The sequence below is a fragment of the Myripristis murdjan genome, chromosome 24, assembly GCF_902150065.1.
Source record: "Myripristis murdjan chromosome 24, fMyrMur1.1, whole genome shotgun sequence".
In the NCBI taxonomy this organism is placed as follows: domain Eukaryota; kingdom Metazoa; phylum Chordata; class Actinopteri; order Holocentriformes; family Holocentridae; genus Myripristis; species Myripristis murdjan.
Genome location: NC_044003.1, coordinates 16,801,987 through 16,827,887, shown reverse-complemented (window position 1 = coordinate 16,827,887; position 25,901 = coordinate 16,801,987). Strand labels below are relative to the sequence as shown.

The following is a 25,901-nucleotide window of genomic DNA, read 5'->3' as shown; positions in this document are numbered from 1 at the left end:
AACACACAGAAAAAAGGCTCTAGAGCCAAACACACACAGAAACACGGCTCGCGGCACTATACCACTGCTCATTTTTGAATGATGTCACAGTTTTCATCTGCAGTCATTTTGCTTTGTCAAAACGACAAATTGTCTTCCTCCTTTTCAAGCATTTGGGTTATTACATTTTTGGGAACATTACATGGCATGATTGAAAACATCCCATAACTACAGAGATAATGAAGTCTCGTAAGGGAGACTGATGGTAACTGTGTAATTACTGTAAACATCAGTAAAGCGCAGTGGGAAAAACAGCAACCGTGGCTGGGCTTGGCAATGATTAAACGGAGGGAAAACACTGCATCACAGATGAACTGCTTGGTTACTGGAGTTTTCATTAGCTGCCATAGAGAGGTGAAGAAACCTACTAGTTAAGTACACACTTCCAAACACATGTTTCAATTACCCATGAACCAACTCCAAACATGTACTTTGCTTTTTGTTAGCCTGTCTCACTGTTACTGTATTGATTTCTGTTCATGCGGTCAACAGATTGCTGTGGTAGTGAGCTGTAACTGAGGCAAGATCCCATACAGTTCATGTGTATCTTACATCTAGTATGATGTAAAGTAACGGATCTTCAGATTGCTGGGTTACTCAATATGGTAATATTACAGAAACCATTATTCACAACTGTAGCCAACACTTCTTACTAACATCATGGTACCAACACTTCAACCTAGTCAAACCTTCCATGTCTCTGGGGGGTCCAAGCATAAGACACTGTAAAGTGTAATAATGGGGACTGGGGTCATGCCTGTGGTCTTAACTGCCATGGTCGAGGGCATTTGGACACAACACCAGGGGTTATGTACGGACACACAGACACACACACCGGGCAGGGCTACAAGCACAGAGGCTTTCAAACAGTAATGGCGATGATGAGCGATTACTAAAGTATGGCGTTGGTGATGGGTGACGTTTCTAACAATGCCAGATGTCTCACCTAGCACAGCGGTGGGCACCAGGGGATCGTTGGGCACTGTGGGAGGAAACATTGTGAGCAACACTCTAAATTGGACCCAAAAATTGGATGGAGACAACAATTAAAAAGCACCCCCTAATAGAGAGAGCAATCCAGTGCCTATATAGCTATAGGGCCTCTCACACTGTACTTCTTCTATTCAGGAGGTAAACATGAGGGAAAAGCTGACAATAGGACAAAGCCTCATGCTGACACCAGTGATCTAACTGCTTCTGCTAGAACTTTCATTCCAAAGGTCAAATGCCAAGTCACTCTGAACACAAAATGTAGAGATCACCTACAAAATAACAAAATCTTAACTGGAAATTTAGGTAAGTTGATGTGTTAGAATGGAATAGAATAGAATATCATAAAATAGAATAGAATAGAACAGAACAGAATACATTAGTCATGCCAGTTCTGGTGTTGTAAGGGAAATTGAGAGGTTGGGTACAGACAGAAATTAGGTATGCCAACTGTTCCACAATATACAGTAAACTGTTTTAAAGTCTCCATGAAATGGCCTCACATGACTTCTACTTCCTGTAAAACAGAACATCTCAAATATGACACCATCCTGCACTAGTGGGTGCAAATTAAAATTTCAACTAATAAAACTATAACAAATCTGTAAACATCCTCCCTTATCTACCTATCCCCTCAAATAAAATTGTGTTTCTCTCCCAAACTGATATCGTATAGGTTTACACAGTGGTGTAGTCTACGTGATATGCAGGTATACGCCGTATACCCACTAGAAAAGGTCCTGAATTTCTGTATAACCACTTCAAAATGCGCAGAGATACGTATCAGTATGTTTTTTTTGACATAACGTTCACTTTCCCGTTCATAAAGTCGCCTTCTCTGTTTTACGAAGCAGGCTCTTTTTGACCATAGGGGCTTCCGTCAGGCGTGACGTGAACCCTATGTAAACCCTATGTGAAGTTGTATGGTGCCGCTTCGGGGTAGGCTACACTACAGCTGGAACTAACGTTAATGTTTCAGAAAGCGCGCGTGTGTGTGTGTGTGCGCGCGCGCGCGTATGTGTGTGTGTGCGCGCGCCGTGCATGTGTGCGCGTGCGCGCGTATACCCACTAGAATAAACTAGATTACACCACTGGGTTTGCACTTATGAATGATCCTTCCTTGCACTTTGTCCGCCTAAACATCCTGTTTCAACAGGAACTACATAAAGTCAATAAAGTAAGAGTTTATTTCATGGGGTCTTTAAGGAGTTATTTTCTTTGCCCATTCAGAATTGTCTAGCAATATTTTCATTTGATAAATGACTAAAATAATTATTTGATGATCAAAATTATAATCAATTACTTTTCAACTAACAGACTGTTTCAGCACTCAACACGACTACTTTTGCTACTACTGCCACTACTACAACTACATCTAATAATAATCATATTACAAGAACTAGCTTATGAACGTACATCTGTTGTTGTAGTTGTGAGAGTCCATAAAGGTCACAGCCATGGGGTCGTCTCCATGCAGAGTGCTCTGGTCGGCATAGCTACGATCCATGGCGTTCACCATGTGTGTCATTTCCTGCCGTGTCGTTCCAATGGCATCCTTCCGCTTCTTTGCCAGTTTCCTGTCGGGAGTAGAGAGGGATAAAATCAGACAATGCACACACACACATACACGCGCACACTGCACATCAGCTACCCTGCAGACCACCGCCTCGCTTAGCTTCCGTGCTGTACCTTTCAAAGGACAGCCTCGCATCGTTAAGTGTGGCTCAAATAAGAGCTGATGGCTGCTATCATGACTCTAATGTGGCCAGGGTCTGCAGGCTGCTGATCCCAGGAACGGTGTTAGAACCAACAAGGCAAGAAGACAAGAAGAGAGAGGAGAAGAGAGGAGAGAACCGGTGAGGAGATAGAAATAAGAGGGAGTTTATGAATACCAGTAGGTAACCAGCAGTCAGGGGCTGAGCTACAGGAATAAAAAGGGAAAACAGCATCTAATGCAGAGCAGGGAGAGTGACCTATGACCTACAAGTAGCATAGGGAAAATCTGTTACTAACCATGGCACCATAAAGTTGCTGTGAGATGAAAATGTCCAAAAGTAAGTGCGTCAAAAATTACTTACTAAAATTTTACTATGTGTTTTTAATGAAAATTGTATAACTGTATTTCAAACAAAACAGAAAAAAATATTAGTTTTCATCTGACAGCAAAGAGAGGAAATATCCAATCAAAACAATAGCAGGGGAATGATCTATAGTAGCCATGGAAAACCATTTGCCACCCATAGTATCACAGGTCAGTTATCATCATGAGCAGCACAGGGCTTAAGGTCATGGCATAAATAACACAACCCAGTATTATGGAGGTACAGGACAGCAGTTCTTGGAAAAGGAAAGGCATCTTTAAGGGATGAATAATTTTGAAATTTATTTTGCTATTTCTCTTCAGTGGAAATTATCATCAAGAAAAAAGCTTCTGCTGAGATGAATAAAATTAGCATTTCGCATTTAAAACAATGGATTTCATGAACAACATATGCATAACATCTTCTCTGTAACAGCACCAGTGACTGGAGAGAGAAAATAACAGCCTAAAACTCTAAATGTCAAGGTGTCATTTTAAGTCTTAAGTCTGCAGAAATCTCTAAGCTGTGAAATCTGTAAATTCCCAGGAGAAGGAGAGGACTTTAAACCTCAAGCATGACAAAGCATGCAGGAACTGTAGTTGTACCCAGAGCCATAGATGTACACCAGTTAGGCAAACACTTCTTGGGGTGAACAGCGATTGTCCCAATGTTTAGATGGGGCTCACTCAAAATGAGCATGCGTCTCAAAATGAATTCAAACAAATGCTCACGGGGGGGAGGCAAAATACCTGCAGATGGGAGTAATGACATGTGATAAATACAGACAGGTGACCAAATCCATTTCTGATAGTTGCCAAACTGATAAAATGTACGGCTCTGACTTTGTCCCAGCAGACAGACAGACAAATAAAGCATGCTGTGTTTTTTGTTTTACCTCTTGACCCCAAAATACACCAACTCCACCTCTAAGACCACACATATACAGACAGACACACTCGCACACTCAGCAGGAACAAAACTTTTATCTGCTGACCAAGCCAACATATTGCAGTGTATATGTTTGTGTGAGTGTGTGTGTGTGTGTGTGAGACAGAGAGGACTGAGACACATATATGCTATAAAAACACTGTGAGAGAGGGAGAGAGAGGGAGAGGGAGAGAGAGAGAGAGAGAGAGAGAGAGAGAGAGAGAGAGAGAGAGAGAGAGAGAGAGAGAGAAATAAAACAAGATAGAGAATAATCTATCCCATCACAGAGGAACTTAAGAACCAATTAAGCAAAATAAGAGACCATGTGCCCCAAATAGGAAGCAAACTGTTTCAGATCCACCAATAGGAGAGAGACATTCAGCATGTGTAGCAGAGTTACCATGGTACCTGTGAGTTGATGGGCAGATGGATGATCACATGACTACATGCACACAAAGAGCTACAGGTCACAAGTGCAGCATTCTTTTTTCAAATAACACGCTTGGGCCTGCGTTGTCCCACTAAAGCCTGTTTAGGCCGGCTTGGTTCTGCTTTTGGCCCATTATGGACAACTTTGGCCTGTATGTAAGCCTGCTTCAGAGCAACTTTGGAGCATGTAGAGGACACCGGGGCTGAGGTCAGTTCACTTTCATGTCAGTCACTTCAGCACGTAAACAGAACCAGATATTCAGCACTTGCTTTTTTGGTTTTTATGTTGAATAGTTTGACAAGCTTGGGTTGAAACTTTTTTTTTAGCATGTAGCGGATTGACACAAGAAATAATACAAACAAATCTGAGCTTCTTCAACATTTGTTTGAAGAAAATAATCCACTGAATCCTGAAGAGACTGCAATGAAAGTGAACTGACCCCTCCCTGGATAGGCGTCAATGAGGATGGCTTTGGCTGGTTGATCAGAGTTGAACATGTGTTTTGACTTGAAAAAAGTATACTGCATCTTTAAAAATAACAACAACTAGCCACTAATTCGCCCAATAAGATAACAGCAGCTGGGTGAGCTGATTGTTGATTGGTTGTTTACTTACAGGTAATAAGAGTATGAATAGTAGGTCCTCCTGGGGTTGTGAGCCAATCAGAAAGCAAAGAATGAGACATAAGGGTCATGAATATGCAAATAAGGACAGTTAATGTCCTTTCCCAACCAGCAACAACAGAAACAGGGAATAAATAAATAAATGAAAATAAAAACTTCTTGATTGCTGTGGCTACAACTTCAGGTCATGCAAGGGGGTTGTTATTATTAGTGTGGGCTATTTTGTAAAAAAATATGTCAATAATTAAAATAAATTAAAATAAAATAAAATCCTCAAGTCTAAAAAATTATAAATGCTATCATGAACTGCTATAGAAACTAAAATAAAATGCTAGCAGAAGAATTAATATTTCTGAAATTATTACTAATTAAAATAAACTATGTCCTTAAACTTAGCAACATGCAAGTCTTTCACTTTGAAGCCTTCACCTCTGGAAGTATTTATCATATTTAATTAAAATAATCATGCATTTGAAATCATTTAAAGCTGCCTTTAACTGTAACCGAATGGCCCTGTTTTATAGATGTAGCCATGATCGGCCAAACACCTTTCATCACTCCTATGGATATTAAACATTTTGTCAAAACTGACACACAGCTGTCTAAAACAGCAGGCAGCTCACTTCCTGTAAAACAAGCATGATGTCACTGCGATGTCATCATGTCCCACCATTTTAAAGATGCAGTATTGTCTAAAGTTGTACAGGTTCAATGAAAATGACAATTGATCTCCCCAGAACTCTTCATGCGATATCAAACTACCTAATAATGTCAACAAAACCTCAAACCTCAAAATGGTGATATAATTTAAAATCTTTTCAGGAGATTGACAGTATTACCCCGGCATACTACACCTAGGGGACCAAGCAGAGTCATACAACTGTGTTACAAATCAAACCAAAAATCCTTGAAACCAACATAATTACATATCTTGTCATAATAAAATAAAGTTACGACTCCATTTTTTTACAGATATGCAATTAATATGCAGTGATACACATTTAAGCGTTCATTTTTCAACCAGAAACAGCTGTGATGAGCTGACTGATGGCTGTTACCCCTCAACCTCATATTTTCTCATAAACCAAACTAAAAATGCTAAATCACAAACTCCTTGCCACAACCGATTTAACTTCCAAATTGTCCATTTGTTACAGATCAGTTTAACCATATTGTTAGGGTTAGCTGGGTTTGACGTCTGGATTTGATTTATAGGGACAACTTCACTGATCCTGGACGAGTGATATAACATTCCCCATTTAGTGATTTACCACTAAGGTCTATTACATGTAGCCTCCAGCTCACATGCATGAGATGCACATTGAGTCACACAGTGAACGAAGGTGAGTTATAAGAAAAAAAAAAAAAAAAGGGTAGATGCTGAAAGCAGTCCCTCCATAAATCTGTGCTCTCACCTGAATGGTTTCCTGGAGATATTGCTGGGACTATCTCTGGACCTTTTTTTTTTTTTTTTTACATATCAAACCCCAATCTAAAAATCTTAAAAAATGGACTACAATGTGACAGACTGTAAGGACCTCTCCTTTTTTTCCTGCAATTTTAATGCAGTAACCAGTGTCATCAAGCCACCTGTTCACAAGCAGATTATTACAACTGTGTCTTTTGGCTCACAGATGTCATCAGGCCTCATTTATTTATTTTTAATTATAAAGACATCACAAATTGCCTTTTATTTTTTCCCTTAAAAACAGACAAAAACAGGGCAGATACATGATTTCACTTAGGCCAGTGGGCGTGAACTCTGCTCCACAAACTGACCAATATCACAGAAGCTGGTAAAATAGTCACTGCTCTGTTCTACAGTAGATAAGGTTTCTACATTCTTAACCCTGTCCCTGGGATTATCTTTTACATTATGGTTTCACACTTAAAGGAGCAATGCTGGACTGTAAGAATTCATTATGAGAATTAGAATAAAATGTGGAGGAGCAAGGGTCACAAAGACAAGAGCCAAAAGAAGAAGGCTGCCTGGTGACTCAAGTTCATTACTGTCAATTTCTCTTTTAATTGGCTGAGTTTGAACATGGCTAGAACTGAGAGACTAGTTTCTTGGTAATTCTCTGACCCCTCCGCTGAGATGCACACCATCACTATCTGCTATCCTACCCTCCCATCCTATTTCTGCAACTGAGGAAAAAACGGCTGATTTTCACTAGTGACAGCCGCGTGCCCTGGAAACACATCCACGATACATGGTCTGACACAGCCTCTCATTTCAAAGACATGCTTTATGTTTAATTTTCATCAAAGATATATGGCCGATTTTCCCTCAATTTTGCACATCACATGATATTAACAAAATGTTGTTATGAGGCTTTTACTGGACATGTGTGTGACACAGATATGTGAAGTTGCAAATTCCTCATTATACTGTTTTTTATAGGGCAATCAGTATCCCTGAACACCTGATTTTGACTGCTCGCTCAGAGGAGGCACAGACATTTTTACCATAATCAACTATTACACACACGCACACATGCATATGTATGATGTGCACATATGCTTGCACAGACACACACACACACACACACACACACACACACACACAACCTAGACAGTATGGACTCATGCTAATTTAACCTTTTCATGTAAGTTCACAGCTACTCAGGTAAAACTAATTGTTAAAACATCAAAGTATATGGCATTTGGGTCAGTAAATTGTAATATCATCCAATCCTTGATAATATTCTGTTAACTTCAGTGTTTCCTTTTTACTTTGACAAACAACATTGTCCCGCATGTCCTATGACCGCGTCACCAAGCCAACTCATAGATACTGCTTGACAAAATGTCAGAAATTAACAACAAAAAATGGGAAAACTTCTCACCCTTCCTGAAAAACTACTTCTCAGGCACAATATTTCTGCAGTACAATGATTACTATACTATGCTATAGCATAAGTTAATTACAAATATAATACAAATTCAGATATAATGTATGAGCCTGAAACTACCAGGTCTCTGGAGGACACAGGTATTTTGAGGGTTTAAAAACTCGACTTTAAAAGGGTTCAAAATTTGTAAACACTTGCCTTTTGAATTATATATGGGGAAAGTTCTTTAAATCTTTTTTTAAATCCATCTTTAAGAACAAAGTTGAATATATACATTTAGATAGTCAAACAAATCCCGCAATCCATATCTTGATAATGTATCTTCAGCTGTTGATTTTAGTGACACAACAGCTGATCTGCCTGTCTCACTTGCTAAAAATTGCATGAATAAAAAATCCACTGCTGCATTTTCACAGACATAGGAAACTCACAACTCCTCTAACGTAAGGGCGGCATTGGGATGCCAGGATCTGATCTTCTCATGGCTGTCTAAACAGGGACAATCTAATTCTTGCATGACTTTGAATAGATCAAAAAAGATAATGATCTTTTGTTTAGATCCTTTGTTCCCAAGCAGATTCATAAACTGTGTAGTGCTCAGGCAGTCACCGTCACACTGTAAGTGAGTTCAGCTGCCACATGGTGGAGCCCTGCACCAAACTTAACACATCACCACAGAGGTCAAACCCTTCTACTCATGCCAAGACAAACTCCAAGACTCGCGACTTTAAAGGTGAAGGAAGAGACAGAAAACAACTTACAGAGGAAATTCTAAGGTTTGTTTTGCAACAGCATTAAAAAATAAAAGGTGATAGATATGCTCCAGTGGCTTAATGATAATTCATGTCTTCCCCAACCTGTCCCGTGCTCTAGTCTACTTCCTCGATATCTCCTCTGTTCATGCTGGACATTGATCTTGGCCCCTCTCTTCTACATCATTGACCTTTTGATCTGTTTATTACCGAGTAACTGGTGATGAACATAATCCATGGATTTTTACATTTTGTACCGTTTTTGTTATAGCAGGTCACTTGGAATCATTTGTTCTGTTTTCTCTCCATGGCTCCCCTTTCCTTACTCTTCACTCTCTCAACTGAGTCGTCTTTGTATTCATCTGACTGGTAGAGCTAGCAGCTTTTACAGTTTAATTCAATATGTCTGCTATTGAGAAAAAAACAAAACAAAACAACAACACATGACCTCAGTCTGACCTCATGAGCACGTGTCCTCAGTCTGTCTGCCAGAGTGCAACACACAACTGCCAGGATTTTCTCACTTTGGAAAATTTAACATGGATCAAGGGAAAACCAGACCCTCAGCTATTTTGTGCCGTCAGAATAAAACACACTTCAGGAAGAAATCATGTTGGTTCTGAGGGGAGATCAACATTTATGGTGGATGGATGGAAGATGGGGCTAAACTACAGCAAATACTGGACCAACACACAACAAGTAAATGGTTTTGGGAGTGTGTTTATGTGTTGGTGTGTGCACACGAGTATGTGTTTGTGTCTGTATGTTGGTGTGTACATGAATGTGCATTACGTTACATGAATGTAGCTTCATTAACACTGTATAGGGCTTTTTAGCATGTGCAATTAAGGGCTATCGCTCACCTCTTCTTGACCAACAGGATGGCTACCAGCACCAGCAGTATAAAGACGAGAACTCCAGCACTGATCCCGGCGATCTTCACCACCCGATCTGTTTGTTTAGCAGGGTCAGGGATCACCTCTGGCTCCTCCGTGGCACCTTCAACAGCATCAAAAAAACAAAACAAAAAAACATTAATATTACCATTTCTACATAGGATCACTTTGACTTATCTGTAATTATTTATTTGTAGCGTTAAGAGTGAACAATATCATTAAAATCTCATTAAGATGAGCTCATTTTGCATCCTCATTTTGTTGGGATGACTGGGAACTTGAAAATCTTAGGGCAGCACAAGACCATGTTAGTGAGATTTTATTTGAAAGCATAAGCACTGAGACATCACTGATGAGAATATCACCTGTTGGGGTAAGGGTTTTCCTCTACTGAGATTAAAGTTGCCCTGCCAACCCTACATGGCCTTACTGTTGTAAAGCTGCTAATAATCTAGTGCAATACCTGTGTGTGCAACCAGCTGTTAAAATACACTCTAGCAGATTCGTTTTACATGATAACTTAAAATTTCCTAGTGATTCATGTGGCCAAGACACTGTGATTTTAGGGACAACCATGACTAAAACAAGAATAGCTCCAATTTAATGATAAAGGTGCACCAGTAAACATTTATTTCATGGTCTTGTTTGTATGCACAGCTGACTGCTTCACTATCGATGAGCTACATGAGTTCAGATCAAGAAAAGTAGGTATTGCCATTGTGTCTGCTCAGCTAGGCAATCTATTTGAGAATGGTTCCATCTTCTGAGAGAGGGTACTGATCCATGATAAACAGGTCCACCTGTCACCTCAGCTTCTTCCTAAAAACGCTTTCAGGGTTTTCCCTGGCCAATTTTAGGTGTTAGGCGGGGGGTGGGGGGGTGGGGGGGATTTTTCAATCACAGATTGTTAAAAAAAAAAAAAAAAAAAAAAAAAAAAAAAGCCGAAGTGATACCTCTTCTCTGGATAGACAAGCTAAGCCAGTGTGCTGCTGTTAGCCAGTGAAAATAGAGTGGAGTGGCAACTCTTCACTTTGTTTCACAATCTATGTCAGTGCGCTGCTGTAGCCAGAGAGTTTCTCTGCCCTTTGGCTCGTGCGGTGCCGGTGCAGCTGTTATGTCAAATTCCGTGTTAAAAATAGATTCCGTTTTATTTGGCTAATCTGCACGCTTCACACAAGTCACCCAAATGGCCAATGGATCACTGGTATTTGCGAGCGCTTGTGTTTTTTGCGCTAGGCGATTCATACATTCCACCACCGCCTAGCCTACAACAGATGTGCTGCGGCTGAAAGCCATCCTCTCAGCGTTCAAGCAGAAACTATTCGCTGCAGTGATTGGTTAATTCCGTTGTCAGTATTTCATGACGTATGGCCCAGTGCCCGCCTAACTCCCTCCGGACAATCCAAGCTAGCATCAACAACAGATTCCTAAAGGAGCCACAGATTGAATATATCTATGTGCGTTTTTTCCCCCTTTCCTCGTTTATTTGATCTAGGCGGTCGGTGAAAACGTCTAGGCGGTGCGCCTAAGAAATTATAAGGCAGGGAAAACCCTGCCTTTTAAGCTTCAGCACTGCAGACCGTCCCCATATCACTGGAATATTCCTCATCACCTATTATACTGTCGGTAAGCCTGTTACTGCCTACAATGTCATTACCATGATATTTATTTTTACCCATGTGCTATTTACAGAATCTTGGCACAACTTTAGAGTATCTGCACAACCCTGTGTCAGCTCAGGCAAGCACATTATGTCACCTTAATGCCTCAAGAATTATGTTTATATGGGCTAAAGCTGCCTTTATGAAAAGCACTGGCAATTGGCAATTCCTATTAGCAAACCCATTCTGTGTAGAGATGACAAATCAGTAAAAAGGAGGGTTTACTTGTCCCTGCTCTGACCCACCTTTTGACTTAGAAAATGTCCAGTAAAATATCCAGTGCTAAATATCCTGTGGAAAGTAAAGCTGGAAAACTGCCTGCCTCATCCATAATGTAAATATCATCAACAGTTATGTTCGAGGTGCTTATATAACTCACAGCATGAAACACTGACACTAACACTAAATTCTTTATCTTACCATGTATTCCTGTGTGAGATGGGAGTCTTCCTAACCACAAAAGTTGCTTCTAATGTGCAGCTTATCTTTTACATCTTGGCATAGACCAAGCACAGCTACAGTAAGTTTTTTTTTTTTTTTGAAAACGCAAACTCTGTTTTGGTGTTCTGTCCACACAAAAAAACACAATTTTGTTCACCAAAAATCTAGGTTTTGGAAAACACTTTCCAGAGTGTAATTTTTTGAAAATGCCATTTTCATTTTGTCATGTAGACAAGTAAAATGAAACTATTAGAAAATGCTGATGTTACCAGCACATTTTTGCTTCTTTGCACATGCTCACAGTGGGAACGCTGACCGTACACAGGTGCAACTTTGATCATGCAGTTATTTTCAACAACTTGTATTCATTTGTGATTTCTGGGGAACTCTCATGAAGGCTCATTATGTACCTCATAACACTGCATCTTTACTTGTCAAAAGTACAAATATTGTATATATGTACTGAGAAATGCATAATCATTTGTATGCATTGTATATTGTCTTGCAGTGTGCCTTTTCAACTTATGGGAGGTTCTTTCATCCTGCCATGTGGTGACTGGGACTAGTTACTAAAATGGTTTCTGTCCCAGAGTCACTGTGGTTAATTACAATATACTGTCATATAATATAATATATAATATAATTAATTTGACTTGCAGTCAAGTACATTGCTGATTCTGATGACTTCAGGGATTTTACCGAATCCCCTGACTTCCCCTGCCTGGAATGCCGTCAGAATTCCATGACATTCCAGACATCCACCCTGCAGTGGAGAGTCACTCCTGTTTGTCAGGGAGGGGGAGATGATAGCGAAAAAGCATCTGTTTTCATGCTCCTAAGCTCTACTTAGTGGTCTGATCTCATAACATCAGAGTAACATCCATTCTGCAACGTAAGATCATTAAAATGTATTATGGTAATCCAAATAATGCAACACAAGCAAGACATATACACCGACATTACAACTCAATATAATGCAATACAGCTATCAAGCAATAATCCATCTGTAATGCTTAATATCAACAAGATAAAAATAATCTCTCTCCCTACCTCTGCTTCAGTATTTATGACCTAAACAGTGTTATTTTGCTGTTAAATTAGTGGGCCTGCTATGTAGCTGAATAGGGGTCATACAGTGTGATTTTTTTATGCTATTATGAAATTGGTCAAATCAGCTTAAAAAAATCATCACCAGTTCTTTGTTTTATGTTAAATGAGGATCTAAAATGTGAGACACATTGCTTCCTTCCCTGTGACTTAAAATTGTGTGGGATTAGTGGTGGTTAAACTTGGCTCCTGATTTTGTCGATAACAACAGACAATCACACCATCCATTCCAGTTTCACCTAGTTTTCAGACCAAAGAACCATCTGACAATCACATGGGGAAAAAAAAAAAAAAAAAATCAGAAATAATGTTTTAAGGGTCCTGATCCTGACCTCTTAATGTCTGCAGCAGCTCTTAATGTCTGTAAAATTATCCAGGTCAGTACACTAACAATCTCTCACACCCACCCACCCACACCCACACACACATCCTAAGGCAAAAATGACAATACACAATACCCCAGATGACCTAATAAGACCACCACCACTTAATCCCCCCTCCCGGACACAAGCATGGGTGCACTCGTGTGCGCGCACACACACACACACACACACACACACATTCACAGGACAGAGAGAGGGAGAGAGAGCGACAGCGAGCAAGCCCTGGCTGACCTCTGTCCATTAGTGTGTCCTTCTCCCTTATTAAAAAAAAAAACTAAAATCCTCTCTAGACTCTTTTAGCTTCACTCAGGCTTCCATCTCCTCAGGCTAGAAACACAGAGTGTCATCACTTCTAGCAGCCTTCAGCGAGCCAACCACCTGCTCTAATAACCACAACTACTAGCAATTATTAATCTATGACAACACCGGAAGTCCTCTTGTTTCCCACAGTATTATTTTTTTTTTTATTATTATTATTTTTTGTTTTAGATTTTAGAACAGAGACATGAAATCTCAAAAACTCTTGGGGAATTGATCCATGTTCAGTTTCAATGTGCAAGTCAGTGCTCTTCTGTCATACAGGACCAAATTACAGGCAGTCAGCATGCTACATGATAATATAAATTTGTGCTAATGAACTGCCCGAAGATCACAGAAATCACTTCTCATCAATGGCAAGACTTTGTTTTATAAGACTGTCCCATTTTAGCTCTATTTAAATTCTGTTAAACCACATAAAAACCAGGAGAGAGCTGCAATAAATGGGAAAGTACGAATACTTTTCACTACTGAAATATCCACTCTATCTACTCCAATTCTATGCTACCACGAAAAATGTTTTTTTTTTTTTAATCAAGAATATAGTAATGATTTTTGTATGCATTCTAGTTGTATTCTAGTTCTTAATCTAAATGACTCTAATCCATCAGAAAAATCTTTCCTCAAAACACTATGTGTGTGTGTGTGTGTAGCTGCCCAGGGATTACATCCACACCACTTAGAGCCAGTCTGATAATCTACCAGCATATGGTTGCAAGTGAAAGCATGACATTTCGATTCTGTGCATGCGCACATGCACACCTGACCACACACACACACACACACACACACACACACACACACACACACACACACACACACACACAGTATTTATCTCTCTGATACACATTATAACAGCCCCTATGCTTTCTAGCACATGAACACACACACACACACACACACACACGTGCGCAGTTAAGGGGTCGATCAGAAAGAGTTCTGTTTCAAAACAATCTCTGACATCAGTGATGGCAAAGCTTAGATAAGAGGTGAAGGAAAAACAGATGATTAATATCAGATTATCAGACAACAAACATTCACTGCCCCTGAGCAACAAAACAGACATTCACTTGACAATAACAAAAGATAAACAGAAGGTTAGAAGGCCTAACCAGGAGCAAAGATAAACAAAAATATAATTATAATCACTGCTGATATTGACATTTTAGGAAAGAAAGAAAACATCACATGTTCGTGATGCAGGTTTTTTTAGTACCTGCACCTATCTGACCCATTGTGCGAGCCAATCCGCACCGCCCGCAATCCCTAATTAACCACCCGACCCGCAAACCTCCAAATTTAGCAAATTTGAAGTTCCTGTCTTATGGCCATCATATTTATGACATGACTCACAACTCAAGCAGATAACGTAGGCTGTAATGGTGTCATTGGACAGGACAACCTGCCCGAATCTCTCCTACACTTTACTTTTTTGTCTCTCTTTGCATGCAACTTTAGCATAGCCTGTTTTTAACTTTTCTCTGATTAAGTCTGCCATATCGTCAGTGGTCGCCTCTTCTCTCTAACCCCACCCCCCAAAAAAAAGGCATTAACCAAAACCACAATCCCAGAAATCGATGATAAAGCTACTTCCATATGTTTGTGTGTTTGAGAGAGGGAGAGGGAGAGAGAAAGAGAAAGAGAGACAGAGAGAAGGTGGTCTAGTAATGCACAGTGTAGCCTATTGCACACAATTATTTCTGTAAGTTATGTATAACTTAACACCGAATGCTGCTTTGTCACTTTTTGACCTGCCCGTCTGAACTTGTGATATTTTCTAGTGAGCCTAACCGAGCCCCCTGTCAGCCCACAGGAACAGTGGGTTGTGTTTTGACCCACGATTCACTATCACACGTGTATTCAGGGGATCTTTTGTAAGTCTTGGTGGTGGTGGTGGTGGGGCAGTAAAAGGGTGCTCTCACTCACCTTTAGTAGCCAGCCTCAGACACTGTGTCTTTGTCTCCTAAAAAGAAAAGACAAGCAGGAACAGCTGAGTTGCATGTGCGCACACAACAGCAACACTGAGACAGTGTGGATTTGTGTATGTGCTGTGTATACACATGTGGGAATGTACAATATATGTCGAAATAAAAGGATCACCACAAAAAGGCAATGCATTGTAATTGTAATCTTTCAGTACTATTTAATAACCTGTACAGCACTACTAATCACTTTCAGGGAGAAACTGTAGTTCTAGAGTGGATTTAGTGAATGTGTGTTTGTGTATATACAGGTCTTTATGAGTATATACAACAAATAGCAAGTTGTGTCTTTATCTGAATAAATGCGTATTTACCCTCTCCGTACTGCTAACAGCTTGAAGGTAGATGTTGTAGTTCTTTCGTGGAGCCAGTGGAGGATTCCAAAAACCCTGGAGAGGACAAGGGAGGTGATCAAAAGCTGAATACAAGGCAAAATACATCCGCTATTAATTACAACTTCATGTTTGGTTACATGTGTAGGACTGGGATGAGAGGAACCCACAAACCATAAACTAGGCAAAAAACGCCATGACAGACAAAATTAAAAGGACAAAGGCGAAGTTTGTTGCACAGACCGGCAACAGCTGCTGAGCATGATCAAAGAGAAAGATGTACCAAAAACTGTTACATGTGCACAAAATTAGGGTGAGGTTTTCTTCTTCTTGGCTGCTTCACTCTAATTTTGTGCACTCATAACTTTTTTTTGTTTATTTCTTTTTATCAGATCCATCTCAATAGATGTTGCTGTTCTGTGCAATCAGCCTTGCTTCAGGTTTTATTCTGTAATCACATTTTTTATCTGCTTTATGGTGTGCAGGTTCCTCTCATCCTAGTCCTGAACAGACACGGTTTCTGAACCTACACACCCAATGTAATACTTTGTCGGCACAGTGACAGGCCTTTGCTTTTTTTTGGTTACAAACCATGTTAAAACTGAAAGTCATGAAATTGAGTCACTTTGTTTATGTGTTTATGTGGGGGATGCATTGGCTAATAGAGACCAGACAGCATCCAAGCTTTGAAACCACCTAAAAGTGCCTTAAATGGGTAATAAGGGAGCATTTTAAATTCCTCAGAAATGACCAGGCATTGTGGAAAAAGACTGATATTAAATTTGCTAATCTCCCCAATGAAATGCATCTGCAACAAGGACTGCTCCTTCATATCTGCATAAAATTATTATTAAATGGTCTCAAACTTCATCTCATCCTTTTTTGTTTGATTTCAAAACACAGTTACTGTATTATTGCTTGTTTCAAAAGGCAGCTATTATAAGCTATAAAAGGTATATGTCATACTTATTTCCACCATTAAAATGTGTATCCAGTGCAGAGTGCATGTGTTTTTTGTAGGACCAGGAGAACGGGTGTAAAAATGCAAATACAACCTTTAATTATAAAATGCTCATTTGATTTTCCCCACCCTTTGTGTTATCATAATAACTTGCATAATAATTGTAAAACCATGAAAAGGTGATTTTTCTCACACTATAACCATCAAATCTCAAACTGCTGCATGCTTCCAGTGCCATATGCAAAATGGAAAATGTTCAGATGAATAGGCTTGCCTGATAAGTCCTGTTGTCACCCACAGTGAATGGGAGGGGCTCTGGCAGGTTGCTGGGGGACAGCTGGGCAGCATAGTAATACGGAGATCCACCACTTGATGCAGTGTGGTAGGAAACAGGGACCTGGGGAACAGGAGAGTTACATCCAAAATGAACTGCTTATGTGTCTATGCAACTATCTGAGGGGAAAAACCTAAAACAACTGAAATACCTTTATTTTTTTACTACTTTGGAATGAAACTCCTTATGTAGAAGTAAATAGATACATTGTATACAGGCTTATATGTTGGTAACTAAATAGCTTGTACTTCCAGCATGTAAGTAAGTAGGCTAAAAATCACCTGGTAGCAGTCAGAGGAGGCTTGGCGACGAGAACGCTGAGGATTCACTTCTTCCACCACAATCTGGTACGCACTGAAGTAAAAGAGGCAAATAATATTAACATCTTATCAAATGATATATGGGTGTTAACACAGAAACTTCTAAGTGAGACAAGAGAATGTGTCCTGTTTGTGTGCACTTCCTCTAACCCCAACCCTAAACTCTGCATGCACCAGTTTTTGGCTGTAAACACTGATACACATCTAACAGATCTTAGATGTGTATCAATTGGTATTTCATTGCTTCACTGACAATGACACGGTTGGAATATTGCGTATTAATAACTGACAGCATTGGTAAATATAGGTTCAATCTCCACTACTATTATGGCTCACAATTTAATTTGCAAGAAGAACTAACTGATAGTTTTTGTCTGCAAGATTGCTTTAATGACAAAAGGTGAACCAATTCCATCTCACAGTCAAAAAGAGAAAGAAAGACTAGCCGAAATCACGCTGGTGCAACAACAAATACTAGATTGGCCACACTGTTTCACAAATAGATGTAAATAGAAAAGAGTGCTGAGGATTCAACTCCTACACTGCTGTGTGGTTAGCAATGAAGCGACATGGTGAATCCGAGTAAATGCTATGATTTCTCATTGATCTAATTAAATCCCTTTTAGTCATGAGGGGAAATGCAGATCACAGGGAGGAGACAAGTAGCCTTCGCACAGCAGAAATATGAAATATGTATGAGGGTGGGCAGCTGAATTAGAGAGGAGCTTTCCTAATGCTACATGCAGCGTAAATACATATAACAGATATACACAGTTCTGGTAGATTGACAAACAGCTCTTGCAACTCCATGCCATCTCCTCCCTTCTGCTCTTCTCCTCCTCCTGCTCAACACCTGCCCCTCCCCTCTGCTCCCCATGTCTGCCAGAATGTTAGTACAGATGGACACAGACCACCCCCCCTGAAGCTACACCCCCATTCCGCACAAACGCACACACCATAAAATTATGCAGCTCTGTGTTTAGCTGTTACAATATGATCTGTGTAAGTATGTGTGTATACCTTATGGGTGCTCCTTTAGCCTGAGCAGGCTTGAGAAGGACAGTGATGGTTGTCGCAGTTTCATTCAGGAAGGCCTCTGATCCGTCATATTCCTCTAATGTAGGGGCTGTTGAGAGAGAGACAGACAGAGAGAGAGAGAGAGAGAGAGAGAGAGAGAGAGAGAGAGAGAGAGAGACCTTTAACTCTAAGGTTGTATTCACATGGGACAAGGCTGATGGCAGACGACAAATCGAATGTCATTTTAGTAGACGAGAGCAGGAGATCAAAGGTCGGTGAGGCTGGCAGAGAATGCTGGCAGTGACAATAACAGAGCATACCGTCAAAAACAATTTTAAAAAACTTTTTGCCAACTGCTGCAACAGAATTACAAGAAACATGGATGAAAAAAAAAGTTCATTGTTTTTGCCCATTGCAAAAACCCATTGCCCATTTTTCCCCCCAAAATGCTGTCAAAGCTTCTTAATATGTTAAATGAAACCATAAAACTTCACTTTTACCTGAAATATTAGTTGTCACATTGAGCATGGTTGCAGGTCCAAACCCTTTGGAGGTGGATGCACGTATTGAGAGCTGGTATGTGACGCCCGGGTGGAGCTGGGAGAACAGGTGATGGGTGGCATTAGAGGGCAGGGACACTGTGAGTCCCGGCCGTTGGAGAGGCACCGAGGGGTCAAATGAACGCACACCGCTGTAGCTGATCTGTGGAGCAGCAGAGACGGAGAAACTTATTTATTTATTTATTCATTTATTAACATTCAAAGCATCTTAGCCTGGAAAACAGTCTTCCACTCAGCAGCTTCACCTAAGCCGACACTATCGAAACATACTATATGCTAGAACATTAGCATCCACACTGGACAGAGTAGACTGGAGCCACAGAGACGATTTTAGTGCCAGTCCTCTCATTATATAGTGGGTAAGGTAACTAAAATGCCAAGCTCCTTCAGGCTTAGTCCAGTACAGCTGCCTGGTTGGTTGAGGAATTTGAGCTTCTGACCTAGTAGAGGCATATCTTTTCTCCTCTTTATACAGCACAGTTTTACTAATACAAAAAATACTACAAGTGCTACACTAAAAAGAATAACTAAATAGCTAATAACAAGAATAATGATAGGAATAATAATAATAATACCTCATATTGTATGATAACTCCATTGGGTTCAGCTGGTTCCTTCCAGTACAGAAAGATTCTGTCTTCAAATGGAGTGGCTCTCACTGACTGGCTAGGAACTGGGCCTGGAACTGTTAAAAAACACACACACACACACACACACACACACACACACAATGTTATAAAATCAATAGTACGATTCTGTTCTTGAACTGAACAGCATGGGAATGGGACGGGTATGTGTGTTTGAGCATGTGAGTGTTTGTGTGTGCATATTCGTACCATCCTCATCAGTCTGGATGACAGTCTCGTCACTCTCTTTCCGCCCTTCTGGGTTGGTCAGAATCATCTTCAGGCTGACGTTGGTGTAAGGTGGTAGGTTGCCCACCAGATGGCGGGGTGCTGAATTCATAAAATTAAAAAAAAATGGAGATTATGTCAAATATGAAATGAGCTGATATCATAACATTACTGGGTAGATACTAACCCTGCTTGGTAGGGCTGGGTGATATATCATTATTTTACTGATATCGTGATATGAGATATCGTGCGGGATTTTGGATATTGTAATATTGTGGCACAGCCATATTTCTTGTGACATCATTTGTAAAGTGTAATTTAATCTGTGTTAAAGTGCTAATTTATAAACACCTCCAGTACTTCTTCTATTGATCTGTTTAGCTTATTGATGGCTGTAACCATATGCCATTATTCAGTCTCATATTATACAGTATTTTATATATCATACAGTATTTACAAAATCTCATATTATACATTATTTCTGGACTTGTGTGAGGCATTAGTCTACCTGTGAGACAGTTTTCAATCCTTTTCACTCACTGGTTTTATAAGCACAACCAGTGTGATAAAAATAGATATTGCAATGTTTGTCGGTATGAATTCATTCTATTTTTAATAATGGAACAATAAAAGCAGTAATGGGAACAATATGTGTGGCAACAGTAATGCCAAATATTACCTTTAGGGTCCATGTCCAAGCAGTCAGCCTTGCTGTGGTTGCTGGCAGTCATATAGTGGTAACAAATGGTGACGTTAAAGGTGTGACATCGAGTTATGTTGTAACCCAGTGACTCCCAGTCCACTGCTATCAGACGAGACCTGGTCTCAGCAATCTTCAGCCTCTTTGGGGTCCGCATGGGTTCTGCAGAGAGAGAAAGGTCAAACCAGAGAGAGAAAGTAAATCAAGAGGGTTGAGGAGCAAGATTTGGCAGTTTTGATTTGTACTGTATGTTAGAACCCCCTCAAAAACAAGATGGTTCATCTCATTGATTAAACTTAAATCATCATTTCTCACACCAGGCTGCATAGAGACAATACTAACCTGTCTACACAATATCATAATGAGTCTCCTCGGTCTCATTTTGCTCATGAATATAAATTACTAGGGTAGGCCAACAGAATGTTGTGCTATTCTGTCAAATCTGTTGTCACTGTGATTTTTTATTCGCAGTAACAAAATGGCCACTGACCAATCATGACCCTTATTTGATAAATTTATATGATGGACTTGGACAGTCATGAACCTCTGAGGATCAAATAGATCTGAAAAATTTTCAAGGCTCAGATTTCCTGTCAATTATCTTCCTTATTAAATCACTTTGGCATGAAGTCATTATTAAATTCTAGGTTAATGAATTTTTGCAATTATTATGTTCATCTTTAATATGTCCCATGAACCTCCAGTGGCTTCATGGTGGTTTGATTGAGTCAACTCCGGAAATTGTGATTTGGGTACAGCCCTAAAAATGGGGACAAACACAGCGAGCTTGCATACCTATGTACCTAACTGCCATACTGTGTTGGGGTGAGGCGTTCAAGGCAAGTCACTTTCTTTATAAGACGCTTCTGACAGTTCTTTATAAAGCAACGCAAGGCCTTAAATGCAGATGACAGCAAAAGGGAACAACCAAATTAAATATTTTAAGCTACAAGGCCAGAGTTTGTGCGTAGATGCAAATGCGTCAGTGTTCTCCCTCAGTGAAAGAAAAGATCTACAAATACCAACCTCTGCTTATCAACACAATTCAAGCATTCTTAAAATGCAATAACTTCTGAGAAGTGTGTGTTTGGTGTGTTGGTGTGCACCTTTTCTGTGTATTCAGAGCCGTTACTGTCAATATAATCTACCTATCTCCTCTCCTCACTGCCCTGGGCTCTAATTACTTTAACAGGCTCATTTAACTGGATCAATAACACACACACGCACACTCAGACTCAGACACACACACACGCACACACACACACACACACACACACACACACACACACACAGACAAGACTACAAACACAAAACCAAATCTTTCCTCCTCTCCTTCCTGTCTGCTCATGTAAGTCATCTGAATGATAATGGGTGGCTCTCAGTAGACAGCGGTGCATTGTGGCTTCTCTGACCACTGAACAGTCAGGGTCAGTCACCTCACATACACAGGGGCTGCCCTCAAGCTGCAGACGCTACCCATGTATGTAAAGGGACTACCACTCTATCTAGAAACACTACTCCTCTATCTCGTGGAGCTCCTATTCTGTCAGGGGAGGAGCTTTCACCAGAGACACAAAGAACCAAGATGGACAAATTGGTGCCAAAACTTGACGGAGTTACCGTATTTCACCAATTAATTGCCCGGCCGCAAATAGCCACCGGGTTCTTATAAACGCCTGGGGTCTGCACCCATTTTGCGTATTAAACGCCCACCCGAATAACCGCCGGGGCGATTTTTTGCATCATAATGAGGTAACCCAAAATAAGGCTACTCACCTTATTTTTGCAGAAGTAAACAGTTATCCGCACTATAACTGTGTGGCACTTCCGTTTTCTGTCAAAATGAGAGCGCTAGCTAACGTTAGAAAAAAAAGGGTGCACCGTAATCTTAAATTGCCCGACTATAAATATGTTGGACGGTAACTGTCATCATGGTAATGGCCTGGTGCAGGTCTGTGCAAAAATAAATAAAGGCCTGCAGCGAATAGCCGCCTGGTTCTTTTAAACGCCTGGGGTCCAAGTTGATTTGGCATATTAAACGCCCGGGCGATTAATTGGTGAAATACGGTAAACATATTTGTTTTCTCCAATAAATACCAATTCTACCAATAAAAGTATAAGAGGATTATTTGTTTGAGCAACATATTTGAAATAATAGATATATACATAGATACATAGATACATACATACATAAATAGAGCACCCTAAGCTGTTATATGTATGTATTTTCACCACACCCTGAAAACAGTCATTTTAATGCAGGGCTGTTGAAGATGTTGAAGCCATCATTATGTTTACGAATATTTCCTACCAAACACACACACACACACACACACACACACACACACACACACACACACACACAGAAAGAGAGAGACAGAGCGAGAGAGGAACAGAATCAGTTTCTCCTGGGAGAACTCAAAATATAAAAAATAAAGATTATGTCAAATATGAAATCTTTATGTCAATGACGTGATTACATCCATTAACTAACATTACTAGGTAGACACTGCCACTAATGTTGCTTGGTAGGGCTGGGTGATACATCATTATTATTTTGAGACTGTGATATGAGATATCTGGGATTTTGGATATTGTGATATTGTAGGATAGCCATATTTCATGTGACATCATTTGTAAAGTGTAATTTAATGTGTGTTAAAGGGCTCATTTGTAAACACTTCCAGCGCATCTTCTATTGTAGCTTATTGATGTGATGGCTGTAACCATATGACATCATTCAGTCTCATATTATACACTATTTAATTATTTATACAATTATACGGCGAGAGAGAGGGGGGAGAGAGAGAGAGAGAGAGAGAGAGAGAGAGAGAGAGGGAGGGAGAGAGAGAGAGAGAGAGAGAGAGAGAGAGTGTCAAAAATACCAGTATGTCATGACCGGCGGCGTGCAGCTTTAAGAAAAGCGCTGATCTGATTGGTCATGACTGATGCTGGTGATGTTTTCACAACAGAAGGATAAATTCTTGACCAGTCCAAATTCTTGACTGAATCTGTTGGTGATGCCCAAGTGAGCTGGGCATGGCGACACGCCTGCACCTTGATTGAGGAAAACAGAGCCTATAGCTACAGTCATGAGATCACCTGCTGATGTGTCTGTCTGTCTGTTGGCCTCACACAGGTGCCTCCTGATGTCCTCAGGATTTTAATAAAAAAAAGCTCACCTTAAATAGAGACACTAGTCTCTTTCCCCCCTTTGTCTCTCTGTCTCTGTTTTTCCTCAGGTCTCTCTCTCGGAGGAGAAAACACAAGGACACAAACTTGTCGCTTCTTCTGACAACCCATTATCTGCCTGTCACTCACACTCACACACACGTGCGCGCGCGCACGCACACACACACACACACACACAGACACGTATGTGTGCACATGCATGCACACACATACGCATGCACAGACACAAACAGCAAGACATAAACATCCACACGCACTCATTATTGCACAAACACACCCACACCTAGAACTCAGACACAAACATCCACACACTAAGTTGTTACAAACACACAGACACGCACGTCGGCTTGTGACAGAATAAAGATTAAATCTGGGCAGTGTGTGTGTGCGTGTGGGATAGAGAGAGAGAGAGAGATAGAGAGAGATAGAAAGAGAGAGAGAGAGAGAAAGAGAGAAACAGATACACACATATACACACACAGTGTATGTCTCAATAAAACTTCTCATAATAAGATTGGATCGTCAAGGGCAAACCCATCTCTCTCTCTCTCTCTCTCTCTCTCTCACACACACACACACACACACACACACACACACACACACACACACAGCTGTAAGCTGAAATACAAACATTTCATGGCTTGCTAAGTCATTTAGATGTAAATAATGTGCTGCTACAGAGACGTATACATATGAGAGACAAAGACTAAGAGAGGTGTGTGTTTGTGTTTGTGTGTGTGTGTGTGTGTGTGTGTGTGTGTGTGTGTTGGGGCTGGGGTGGGGGGCCAAGAGGAAGTGAGGACCATTGCAGGTAATTGTCTGCTGAGCAAATATTATTGCTCAACTATGTGTGTGTGTTTGTGTGTGCTTGTTTGTGTGTGTGTGTGTGTGTGTGTGTGTGTGTGTGTGTGTGTGTTAATAGCTGAGGGGTCAGAGCATTTCATTTCTGCTTCAACCTGTTATTGGATGGTTGACATTTAAATAGAGAGCGAAAGACATGCCGTTTTCTCTCCCCGTCTCTCTGTTCCTGTCTCTCCTCACTTGTCTTCGCCTCTGCCTTCTCCTCTCTCTGTTCAAATCAATACTTGTGATCGTCACCATAAACCTAGCTATTAGGCAAAGCCCACACACACACACACACACACACACACACACACACACACTGCGGTTAGGGCAGTGTAATAAATTGTATTGATTTCAGGGTCTCTTGATGCTAACACTGCTTCACACTGAGACCGTTTTCAACCTGGAATTAAAAAAATATATACGACTAGCTGCCTCACTCTCTCATACGCGCACACACACACACACACACACACACACACACACACACACACACACACACACAATATATAAACATGCACAAAAACACACATGCATGCTTTCATACACAGACATACACGACTCTAACCTGCATTTCAAAGCCCCATTCCCTTACTGACCCATAATGCATTGCTGCTTATCTCTGTTTATTGGCAAGAGTGAAAGGTAGGGGGAGGGAAGGTAAACAGAAAAAGAGAAAGAAAGAAAGAAAGAAAGAAAGAAAGAAAGAACAGAGAACGGGCAGGCAGATGGGACAATCAGAAAAGGAATGGAGGACAGAGGAGTTAAAAATGAAGCAATAAGTGGCAAAATTAAAAGTGAAGCTAAAGAGAGGGAAGGATAAAGCAAAGCAAAAGAGAGAGAGGAGGGAGAGGAAGATGAGAGATAGAGTGAGAGAGAAAGAGGAGACACGATAACCAGTTTGGAAGGTGGCCAAACCCATGCGGGACCAGTTCCAACGGTAAACCACAGAGGCTGCCTTGTCTCCTTCCCCTCCTCCGGCAGACAGACAAACGGCTGGATTCATGTTGGAACTAAAAGGCTTTGTTCTCCACAGATGGAGCTTTGAAAACAACAACAATACCAATAAACACCAACAATAATACCAAGGATAACGAGCTTCATATCAGCAGAATCCAGAGGCCCGAATTAAAGTACGGAAAACAAAAGGAAAGGAAATGAAACTAAATGAAAAAGAGCTCCACTAAAGGCTAAACAAACTTCATCCCTCAAACTGGGAGAAAGACTGAGAAGGAAGAGCGAGAGGACAATAGAGGAGGAGAGAAAGAGACACACAAGAAGGAATCAGAAGTGAAGAAGGAAA

At 40.5% G+C, this 25,901-nt stretch overlaps 1 protein-coding gene across 3 annotated transcripts in view; it reads right to left on the bottom strand.

Annotated features, from left to right (window-relative positions):
* Positions 1–25,901, bottom strand: part of ptprk (protein tyrosine phosphatase receptor type K) — a 126,828-nt gene that overhangs the window by 17,554 nt on the left and 83,373 nt on the right. The window contains exons 12-24 of one of the 3 annotated variants that reach the window (XM_030046839.1): positions 20,543–20,725; positions 19,846–19,965; positions 19,585–19,694; positions 18,950–19,151; positions 18,453–18,558; positions 17,394–17,466; positions 17,053–17,175; positions 15,800–15,874; positions 15,430–15,466; positions 9,561–9,696; positions 5,083–5,112; positions 2,446–2,606; positions 986–1,021 (exon numbers count right to left, since the gene is read on the bottom strand). In XM_030046839.1, the coding sequence (XP_029902699.1) occupies positions 986–1,021; positions 2,446–2,606; positions 5,083–5,112; positions 9,561–9,696; positions 15,430–15,466; positions 15,800–15,874; positions 17,053–17,175; positions 17,394–17,466; positions 18,453–18,558; positions 18,950–19,151; positions 19,585–19,694; positions 19,846–19,965; positions 20,543–20,725 (1,392 nt within the window). The remainder of the gene's footprint in view (positions 1–985; positions 1,022–2,445; positions 2,607–5,082; positions 5,113–9,560; positions 9,697–15,429; positions 15,467–15,799; positions 15,875–17,052; positions 17,176–17,393; positions 17,467–18,452; positions 18,559–18,949; positions 19,152–19,584; positions 19,695–19,845; positions 19,966–20,542; positions 20,726–25,901) is intronic. The other 2 variants (XM_030046840.1, XM_030046841.1) reach the window with 2 other exon arrangements.